The 12230-nt window shown below is 26.1% G+C and overlaps 1 protein-coding gene across 2 annotated transcripts in view; it reads right to left on the bottom strand.

Annotated features, from left to right (window-relative positions):
• The window catches only part of LOC142321896 (uncharacterized), a 160331-nt gene that overhangs the window by 20341 nt on the left and 127760 nt on the right, over positions 1–12230 (bottom strand). For both annotated transcript variants that reach the window (XM_075360397.1, XM_075360398.1), the window contains exons 12-17: positions 10500–10649; positions 7790–7930; positions 5758–5913; positions 3207–3305; positions 2751–2948; positions 1650–1827 (exon numbers count right to left, since the gene is read on the bottom strand). In XM_075360397.1, the coding sequence (XP_075216512.1) occupies positions 1650–1827; positions 2751–2948; positions 3207–3305; positions 5758–5913; positions 7790–7930; positions 10500–10649 (922 nt within the window). The remainder of the gene's footprint in view (positions 1–1649; positions 1828–2750; positions 2949–3206; positions 3306–5757; positions 5914–7789; positions 7931–10499; positions 10650–12230) is intronic.

The raw sequence follows: 12230 nt of genomic DNA, 5'->3' as shown, positions 1-12230 counted from the left end.
ACACTTATACTTAAAATGGAATACTTTGGTTTTTAAGATATTTCATGGACAGACCGAAGCACTTAGTAAGACGTTTCAGTATTCATCAACAAGATGTTTCATCTTTGAAAAGTTATATCTTTCTATCCAGTGAAAAACTAAGTTTTACAGCATAAAACTTAATTGTACTTTATTTTTTAGTTCAGGATTTAAATTCATTTGAAGAAAATATTTAGAAATTAGTACAGTAGTTTCATATAAGCATAAACAGTTCAGAACTTGTACTGGTTTATGTAGTTGCTTCACTGCTAAGGAACTGTACTCTTTTATAACAGATTAGCAGTGCTAATTGAAATTCATATTTCCTTTACAACTCTATTTACAACCTGTTGTTAACTAAAATTATGCGACTTCATACACATAATAATTTTATTGTTAAAACACATAAGTCAGTGCAAAAAAAATTCTACCTTAACTTGGTGCCAAAATAGCAATTTTTTTTTAACGGCTGCGATACTAAAATCCATCACCAGAAAATTAAAAAAAGTATGTAACTATTCAAAAGACTCTTTTAATTCTAATAAATATGCTTACTCACAAATTATTAAATATTACTTCTCAATGAAAATATACAATGATAAAATTTCACCACCAGGTGAACAAATAAAAAATGGGAAAGAAATATTTTACTTATAATTTGTTGTAATTCCTAAAAATTTTCTTTAAAAAATCTAAACTCTCAATAGCAATCAAAAAAAAAAACAAGGTTATAGTACGCAACTTATTTTTTTCATAAATAAATTAAGTTTTAAGTTGGTTTATATAAAATTACTTTTCAAAGACTAAGTTTTTATTTTGAGATGCATGCTATAGTTTTATTTCTTTTTAATATTACTGGTTAGAGTTGCTCTCAATAAGATTAATGATGTTTACTATATTATAGTCCTGAGATGAAAAGACTGAATGTCTTACTTTTAAGTATGAATGTCAGTTCCATTTCAGAGGGGTTAGCATCCAGGAATGTAATAATATACTATTCCACTGTATTCAGTACAATGCCTAAATGAAGAAGGCCTCTCATTTTAATTTAATTAATAAGAAACCACTCATTTTCCCTAGTAAACTTGGAATGAGAAGTATGGTATTTTTCAGGAAAGTCTGGGGTACCATGTTAGATTGAAAATATATATATAAATATTTTGAAAATTGCCTTGAATTAATTACAGAGTGTGTTGATGTTACATGAAGAATATCGGATGAATTAATAAAAATAAGCATGATTTGTGCTCCAGTTAAATGTTATATAATACAAAACTGAAAACCAACAAAACATTTTTTTTCAAGTAATACTGATGGACATCCAACATTTTAGCAGCAATGGCAGCTTAAAAGCTAAAGCAAGTTCTACAAATCTCAGTTAGACTTTCATTATTAATTTTTTTTTTCTATAATAGTGATTAATTGAAAAAAAATATTCAAGAATATTTTTAGTATAAAAAATATATTCAATACAAACAAATAAATAAAAAATGTTAATATGTTGATTTTCAATGCAAAAACTTTACTGTTTAAGTAAAATATTCAAAATAAAGAGTACTTTTTAGAAAAGCTTAAAATATTATACAGCAGTTATAATGCTTTGTAATGCTATTTATAAAAATTGGTCTTACCGCCTTCATCTTCAGAGTCTGACATGAATGTTTCTTGCATAGTCTCAGGTGAAACTACTTTATATTTCTCTTCTGTAGTGATAGCAGTAATAGGTGATGGTTCTGTCACTCCTTTCAAAGTTTCAACCACACTGATATATCCTAATTTCTGAGCAATTGATAATGCCGTCTGCCCTTGCTGTAATTTAAGCATATAAAACATTAATTTAAATATTTAAAAACAACTTATAGTTTTTACCTTCATATTTAATAGGTCTGTCAACCATCATCAATTTAAATGTAAAAATAAACAGCAAAAATAATTTTTTTTTCTGCTTTATTTCTTGAAAAGGAGTAAGGGCTACAGCATTTTCAAATATGACACCCTTAGCAACAAATCACTTGATAAAACACTACAATGAGAGAAATTAAAGTGCAGTATCTAGATATAGTAAACCTTATTTCAAATTATTTTTATGATTTCCACATTATACTTGTTATTTAAACACATCATCTGATGAAAAGCTAGTCAGCTGCAAAGTGTAGCTCTCATTCCTGAGAGCAAGATTACTAATAATATATCTTTTAAGTACTAATAAGGTATCTGCATATATAGCATCTTTCATAGATATGAAAAACTATTACTGGAGGTAAGAATAACCTGAACAAGAACACTTGCAAATGGGTTTCAGGTAAAGGTGGTTTTGCTACTCAAAAATTTCAAAATCATATAAATGTTATTTAACATATGCTGTGTAAATTTTCCTAACCCAAAACAATTATAACTTCATGTCCTTCAACTATAACATTACTAACTTTAAAACTATAGAATATTACTTTCATACTTATTAATTATTATTTATATACTTATTAATTATACTTTCATACTGTTACTGTTCACCATTTCATGGTGCATGGTGAACAGTAACAGTATGAAAGTATAGAGTATCATATGGCTCAAGTTTTCTTTCTTGTTTCTTTTTTTTTAAAGTCAGTATAAATAAACAATTTTCTGACAATAATAAATATTTTTAGAATTAAATTGTCAATTAGTAATCATATAAAATGACAAAATTTACTTAAGATAAAGAGTTAGAAATTTAAAAAAAAAGTCACCCTTACATTTGTTTTCACATTTGGTGGAGCACCATTCTCCAATAATGTGTTGACAATTGTTGAATGACCCTGCTGTGCTGCTTGATGTAAAGGTGTATAACCAACTGCTGTGGTAGCACCAACATTACTTTTATTTTGTACTAAGAAACGCACCATATTCAACTGACCAAAATGAGATGCAACATGGAGAGGTGTATATCCTGCCTGTAATTGTTAAAATAAAGAATTAATAAATCGTAAAATGAAAATTTTTATATACACAAATTCATATGTATATAAGAAAGTGGACGTGTGCAACAGACATATAAGATCAAGAATATTAGTATACTAAACTTCATATACAAAAAAAAATTAAATATGAAGTTGCTACAGTTGTAAAATACTACAAATTTAAATTTCTTACGTTTGAAAACGTAATTTTCTGAATGGCAAATAATGTACAGCAAAAATAATTGTGATTACCTTTGTTGTAGAATCAACTTCAGCACCATTTTTAACAAGAACCCCAGCAACCTCCACTCTGTCCTCTTGAGCACAAAGATGAAGTGGGGTAAGTCCATTCTGAAAAAATAATAAAAAAATCTGATGTTGAAACCACATGACTTCCTTTCAAGCCTATTAAACTACATATACACATTTTTTGCTGCACTTCATTTAAACTTCTTTCATTTAAAAGTGAGATATGATTCTCCAATTCTTTAATAAAATGCACAGTTACACAATTGCATTGTGGTGTACACCACATTGCATCACATTTTTTTTTCCATATCAGCATTTTATATTAGTTTATATATTAATTTTGTTTCATGTTGCTCAAGTAGTTATGTGGTGTAAGTGAGAAAGTGTTGGATCCGTAAACATGCTCACATCGGTTCGGATCTTATTTTATATACATATATTTTTTTAAAAATGTTTTAATTTAAATATATTGATTTATTATTAACCTCTGTAAAAATTGTTTGAATTAAAATGGAAAGTTCATAAAATTTTATTTCACTAATAACTTCTCATTTTTATTACATTTTTTTTCAATCAGAGGTTAATAATTATTAATAAATCAATATATTTAAATTAAAAAAAAGAAAAGAAATGAAGTCGGATTTGAACTGTTGTGCCTTCCCTTTGTAAGATCCAAATATTTCATTAATTAAAATTTTATTTGGTTATAACTCTGGAACCAATGAAAATAAGTACCACTTATGATATATCGTTGAAAAGCTCTCAATGAGGGCTTATTGCTGCAGTTACGAATCCAAAATCAAATTTTTTTGGATTTTGGGCTTTTTTTGGACACTTTTGGTCCAGTCGATTGCAATCAAAAGGGGAGGTGCACAATTAGAAAAAACTACGGCTTGAATTATGTAAGATACATACGCATGTACATACAGACATCATGCCAAAACTAGTCAAAATGGATATTTCCGTTGAAACCTGAAAACCAAAATTTTTCATAATTACAATACTTCGTACAAGGAAGTAAAAATATATTAAAATCAGAAGATGGAAAGAAAGTAATTATATCATACTAATTGTAATCATACATATTGTATTTGACAAAAATAAATTCTTGAAATAACAAACAAAATTCTGAACTCTATTTATATCTTCTTGTTATCTTAGTTAGTTTACAAAATCTTATTTTGACACAACTTAACAATCATAAAAATCTTTGTTTTCTTTGATAATTCCATCTAAAGGTTTCTCCAGTTATTAAACCCAACTAATGCTAAATGTCTTGATATGTTAATTTATTAATTTATTTTGTTTGATTATCAACCTATATGACAACAATGAGGATTAGTTCTGCCATTTATGCTGAAATGGGAACTGCTGAATCATTATTCAGCATTCTTTGTTGATGGCTATCATTATTAATTATACTTATAAAGTGAGTTTATGCACCATAAAGATACTGGTTCTCAACAATTACTTCCATGATCTCATTATTTTCAGTAAATATTTTCAAGACATAACAAAATATAAGCCATTTATATAATACAGGTAAATAGAGCTTTGCATGTGGTTAAAAACCATTACAGGATAATAATAAAAATAATATTAATAATAATGGATTTGCAATTGATAATTTTCATGTCATTACTGTGATGTCACACTGACAGAAAAAACCTTGCAATGAAGAGCAAGTTTAGTATTTTAAATTACACATCTCTTATTCCAAAATAATACAGCAAGACTGTGTTTGAAAATGTTTCACGTTGTTTTTAAAATACTTGTAGAACTAAAAAATCGTATTTATCTACAGATTACATTTATCTACAAATTAATATTATCTATATATAATACTTATTTATAATACAACATATTAATACTTATAATCTTTTGCTACTTAAAATGTAAAAAATGTAAGGTCAGTTTAATCCCACATACAAATCTTAGAAAAAATAGCATTTTATTTATTTTTACAAAAACAACCAGGTTGTCTAGGAAAATTAAATCTACTTCAGATCCATAAGAGTTCCATTCCTTGTTTGCATAGTAATAACACATGGAACCATGTTAAAAATTAAGGCCACCAGGTCAAAGAATATTATTTATTAGAACCCACAAATGGTACAAGAAAACAATATTCAGACATGAATAAACAGTAATCAAAACTGCAGAATGAGGGATTCTGCATTCAGTGTATTCTGTGTATGTTCCAATATTTTGAGGAGAATACTATCTCGTAATTTATAGTTTAATTAAATGCACATAACTTTTTCTGTGACCTTTATGAGGGGAATGATGGGTCAGGTCATTTAATATATTAATGCATTACTTTTACTTTCTGTCTGTGTTTCTTTTTACAACACTGAATGGTAGACATAGATGTTGGTGAAATCTACATGCAGAAAAAATACAGTTGAAGAAATGTTTTTCTGAAATAAATGTACATCATAAAATTTTCTTAGAGAACTTGACTTACTTAAAGCTTTAATTGCTCATATTTCTAATAAATCAGAGAAAATAAACCAAGAAAAAAGTATAAAAGAAAGTATAGATGAGAACTTACTTTGGCCTTATGATTTGTGTCTGCATGGTGTTCTATAAGAAGAGTTGACATATCTGTATGTCCTTCTTGGGATGAAAGATGAAGTGGTGTGAAACCAGCTCTTGATTCTGAATTAGCTTTAGCTCCATATTCTAATAAGGTAGTAGCAATGTCCATCTGCAATAATTATGGAAATTTATGAAAGTATACTATAAAAATTAAACAATGATACGATAGATAAGCAAATCTCAGAAATAACATCTAGTGAAAAAAAAAAACTATAAATAAAATGTAATTACTGCATATTACTATGTAATGAAAAAAATATGTAACACGTCATCAAGTTGACAAAATGTGACATTTTGCAAAATTTTAGATTATATAGAAAGTAATTTGAAATATATTATTTTCTTAACTTCAAATTCTGCCTTACCACAGCAAGATTACTATTTTTAGTCGATAGTAATCCCTGATCTCAAGTCAGACAGCAGCAGTCCATTTGAAGTTCTATTAGCAATCTTTGCACAGCCAGAAAAGCTTTGCTGCCCATACTATCTTTTCTTTCTTTTTCCTGTTTAGCCTCTGGTAACTACCGTTTAGATAATACTTCAGAGGATGAATGAAGATGATATGTATGAGTGTGAATGAAGTGTAGTCTTGTACATTCTCAGTTCGACCATACCTGAGATGTGTGGTTAATTGAAACCCAACCACCAAAGAATACCAGTATCCACGATCTAGTATTCAAGTCCGTGTAAAAATAGCTGGCTTTACCCTAGTAAAGCCAGCCCTAGTAGCCATACTATCTGCTCTGTTCAATTTGACTGGCGCAGCAGTATATCCTGAAGGACTTATTTAAAAGTTTGTAATGTTTATATTTTTCAACCTACTATATTATAGAAGGCAGTTTTCTGAACTATATATAATGCTTTTGATATAATATTTAATGCTATATATTTAATATATATAGCATAATATTTTAATATATAAATATTATAATATATATATTTTATACATATATATTTAATATAAATTATATATATATATTTAATGCTTATATTATGATACTTAATATAGTATCTAAATGATGATTAATATAAAAAAAAGCTAGAAAAGGTTTGGAGGTCAGAATTCTACATTGAAATATTTAGGTGGGTAAAAAGTGTTAATTAAAAATATTTTTTTGTTTAATTTCATTTTTTTGAATATTAATTACTAATTAATTATTTTATTTATCCTATGTTTAACATGTGTAGTAACCAATTGGTTAACATGTATAAAAATTAATACACAGAAAACATTTTGAATTAATAATGGAAAATAGAATACAGGATATGTTTTTAATTGTAATACTTTTAAGATTTGCTGTTACCAATTTCAATACTTACTCAATATCCCTGTACATTACTAAAAATAAACAATACTTAATAATTTGAAATTTCTACAGCACAATCGCTACAATTACTACTATTAATAAAGTACTGTGTACAATTATCACAGTTTTATTAATGTTTGTTTTGAGATAAAGGATGATTTTAGTGAAATGTAAAACTGCCAACACAAGTTCTGATGCATGCAATCTGTGATGCAATTATTATTGTCTTGGCAATTATTTGGTTTATCACACAGAATGTAAATTCAGAAGAATTTGTAAATATTATGTTTTATTTTTTATATTTTCAGTATTACTCTATTTGTTTTTGTTTTACGATTGCAGACCTTACATTATAATATATTTTTAAAGTTCAATCAGAAATTGAGTGTATAGTTTTAATTTTTATTACAAAAAAGTTAATTTTAACACATAAGTGTTAATAATGAAAATTTATTTATGTATTCTTTCTCCAGTAATTACAGACCTATTACCAATTACTGCTAAGCTAACTTCTTTTCTTAATGATAAATTATTTTTGTAGCCTGCAGAAAAATGGCAAGTCAGACTAGGATATGTATCTAGAACCTTCCAAATGAAAGGTAGGTCAGTCCTGCCATCTTGCCTCAGGTCAATACATCATTTAGTATTGGCATGCAATCATGTCTAATAAAAACAAACCTGATTTTTCTTAGCTGCAATGTGAAGAGGAGTATGTCCATTCTTTGCAGTGGCATGAGGAGATGCACCCTTATCTAACAATAGGAGGGCAACATTTTGATGATCATAGTGTGAAGCAACATGAAGTGGTGTAACTCCATTCTGAAACATAAAAATATTATCTATTACATCAAATATAATATGTATATATATATATATATATATATATAAAATACTATATAATTAATAAAAATTAATTTATTAATTATGTGCTTCGATTCAATGATTAACAATTCAATGAGTAGCTATTATGTTCAGAGCATAATTTTAATTGACATTAAAAACTAGAATATTAAAAAAAATATGTCAAAATATATTTAGACTGTTTTAAATTTTTTGAAACGTGTATTTTAGAAAATAGATTATGATGTCTAAAACAAAATGAATCTCAATGCTAAGTGGAGAATAAAAAAAATTGTGCTTAAATAATAAAGCATTTTTAATAATTTTATATTTTTATATGAATAATGCAGGAAAATAGTGTTTAATAATATATACTCGTGTTTTATTAAAATAATTTTTTTTATCATTTAAAGGCAGTTGTCATCTACACTGAGTACTTTTATGCAGATTTCTGCTTTATCAGAATGATTTTCTTATAAAAAAAATTAGTTTATTTTGATGACTGAGATATATCTCTGTAGTTTTAATATTTTAAAATCCTTTTAATAAATATTTATAAAAAAGATTTTTCAAAAGAAGCAGAGATATCAATTAAAGTACTTAACACAGACAACACATAAAACAGCAATAAATGATAAAATATTAATATTCTGCTCCTATGTTGCTATATGCCAATGTGTTTATTAATTTAACATTTAAAGTCAGAAAATTCATTTATTCTGTAAAAGAAGCTTTGATAACAAAACTAACATTAAGGAATGTTCAAGACTCCTTCAACTTAACTCAAGATATCAGGTGTGACCAATAGCTAAACATAGAGTGATTTTAATCTTTAGGTTACAGAAATTAAGATTTTCTAAAATATCTCTGACTAAAAAAGAAGCAGTTTTTTACTGTGATATGAAACTTTTTTGGGCATAATATGGATGGTAACATATTTTGTTACTAGCTTTGATAATATTTTTTTTACTGTAATAAAAAGTCAATACTGCATTTATTTACTAACTTAAAATAAATTTCTAAAACTTTAAAAATGCATAAAGGTTCCTCTGACATTTCTAACAGGAACTGATAGTTTAAAGCATCTTTAGGTTAGAAAGAACAGAAAAAATCTGATGTGGACACCATATGACTTCCTTGTACGCCTATTAAATTTAAATACTTTTTTAAAATTAAAATTATATAAAATTTTATTTCATTAATAACTTCTGATATGTTTTCATTTTTTTTAAAATTGTTATTATTGAATTATTATTTATCATAAAAATGTTTTTACAATCAGATGTTAATAATTATTAATAAATCAATATATTTAAATTTTAAAAAAAAGTTAAAAAAAAAGGAGATGAAGTCTGATTTGTGCATTCCCCTTGTAAGATCCGAATATTTTGCTAATTAAAATTTTATTTGGTTATAACTATGGAATTGATAACAAGCTCATTATATCTGAAAATCTCAATTATGACATGTCATTGAAAAGCTCTCGATGAGAGCTTATTACTGCAGTTAATAAGTCCAAAAGTGTCTAAAATCCAAAAAATTTGATTTTAGACACTTTTGGTTTAGTCGATTGCAATCAAAAGTGAAGGTGCACAACCAGATTTTATAACAGTCCAAAATCCAAAACTTCAACATCCTACTGCTAATAATTTTTGAATTATGCGAGATACATATGCACATATGTACATACAGACATCACGGATTCAGGGATGGTCAAGATGGATATTTCCATTGAAATCAGAAAACCTAAATTTTTCACAATTGCAATACTTCCTTTACTTTATACGTGGAAGTAAAAATGGTATCACTAATTTTGAAGATACTGTCTGCATTTGTTAGAAATATATAATACCTCATATAAATTATTACAGTTTAATTAAAATGATTAAATTATTTTTATGAAAATCAACTGGTTTTTTTAAAAATGATCTTACCTGCCATTCAAAAATAGTAACTTTTGCTTTCAACTATGGCTGGTTTCATTTACAAGTTATTGTTATCATCCTAATTTTAAAATTCATCAACAATTGTAGTTCAGAGAACTCAAATAAGACTAGAATGTAAATGTTTCAATCATTATTGTTTTATAAATGAATATTTCATTAATAAGTAATTATTAAATAGATACACAAAAAACATCAGCCTTTTAATAAAAAAATAGAAAAATGAGTTATTAAAATCTTCATCAGCAGCAACTGAAGTTACCTAAAGTTGTAATGATTGAAATCCAAAAAAATCAACTTACCCATCTTTTAACTTTATATAATACAGAAATGAATTTATGCTATTTTAACTGAATAGGAGAATTTCCACAACAATGGGTAAAACTAAAAACAATTTTTTTTAATATAAATTAAATGTTAACTATAGATTGCACTTGTTTATTATTCACCAAAATATTAAAATAAGTAATAAAAGTAAATAAACAAAAATGAAAATTTACCATAAAAAAAATAGTAATTCAAATATTGTAAAATCTAACAAACCTAAATTTCAAAAACCATCACAAGCTAGTAGTAATATGATTATAAATATTAATATAATATACCTTTCCTTGGGCATCCACCGGTGCATCTCTTTGAAGTAGTAATCTAGCAACTTTCATATTACCATATTTAGCTGCAAGATGCAATGGAGTAAATCCCTTCTTTGTAGTTGCTGTTAAGGATGCATTATTCTCAACCAAAACTGAAGCAACCTGTAACAATAATTCAAAACCTTTAAATAATAAACAATTTATTATTTTACATTGATTTAGGTACATAAAGACACTTTTAAAGTAATTCTATTAAAGAAAAGAATAACTAATTAAAAAAAAAAAAAATTGTGTTGATTTTTTTAAATTGTATTTTACCTTAAAATTATTCTGTTTTATGATTGATTTTATAGCTTGAATGTTTAATAAGCCTTTTCATCAATATAAAATAATTATTAAGACACCTATAATTCTGTTTAAAATTTCTGACAAATAGAACATAAATGAACTTAAGATAATTTCAAAAATAAAACATAAAAATCATAAATTTTTGTTTTTATCATTCATTGAGATAAGTATTCTGTACAGCTGCAAGTTAGATTATACTATTTTACTGATACAGTATGTTTTACAGTAATACAGGACACTGACCAGAATAAACAATGTAATATCACTGTTAATAAACAAGAGGAAAATAAACAAAAATAGAGAAAATACAGATAACATAATTACAAAAATAATCAGAAAAATGTAATGGAAAGAATTAAAGTTGTACTGCATGTATAGATAAAAAAATAATCATAAAATAACTCACTATATTAATAGTGAGTTAATCCATAAATAAAGGATTCTAATGGAAATAACTTAAAAAAAAAAGTAAATAAAAATAAAAAAGAAATATGAAAAATTAAGGTAAAAGGGTCTAATAAGCACAGGCCAGACTGTGATGAAGGTGAAAGCCATAAGTTATTGTAATACTGACAATCATAAACCTTCAGTCTACTCTTTTAAAAACTTTAATAACTGAAAGTAAAAATGAGGAAAAATTAACTGCTAACATTTTGTTTCATTACCTTTCATTTTTTATGTTTTTATAATATTTATCTCTTATACAGTATAATGAAACTAGTAAACATTTTATAATTATATATATATATATAATTATAAATTGTTTATTTTGTTTATTTTTATTATTTTAGTATATATATATATATACTTTATTGATATTCTGTAGGCACCATTCTAATACAACTGACACTTTTTTATTCATAAATAAGAGCATCTTTATTGGGAAATTATAAAGGCCTCACATAAGTCCATATTTTTAAATATTTATTCTATAAAAAATAAACAATAATAACAAATAATTGCAAACTGTATCATCAACCATACCAAGCTTTATATTAAAGTCTCTTCTATAATATGTAAATGTATACCCATGTTTATCTAAAACTATTTTGACAATATAGTTAGTTTCCAAATAAGGAAATAATTACACATAGGCCTAAGAAATTTTTATTTTTCAGTTATGGTTGTTGAAAAACTTTTTCCCAGGCTTCTGCTACAAACATAAATAATAATGCAGTGGATTCCGGATAACAGGACCACATTCAGGGCAGCCGTTTAATTGGAGCATTTTTGTTAAAACAGTAACATATGGTGTAATTCACGTAAAATTATGCTGGTTTAATGGTTCAAAATGCCGCTTATAAGACCTACTAGCATGTTCGTTTCTTTCTTTTATTTCTAAAATATCACAATTTTATTAGTGATTTAAACTGCTTAAATGTTGTTGTTATTGAG

Source organism: Lycorma delicatula, chromosome 3, assembly GCF_047948215.1.
Source record: "Lycorma delicatula isolate Av1 chromosome 3, ASM4794821v1, whole genome shotgun sequence".
In the NCBI taxonomy this organism is placed as follows: Eukaryota; Metazoa; Arthropoda; class Insecta; order Hemiptera; family Fulgoridae; genus Lycorma; species Lycorma delicatula.
The sequence above is the reverse complement of the archived record's forward strand: the minus strand, read 5'-3'. Positions and strand labels throughout refer to the sequence as shown.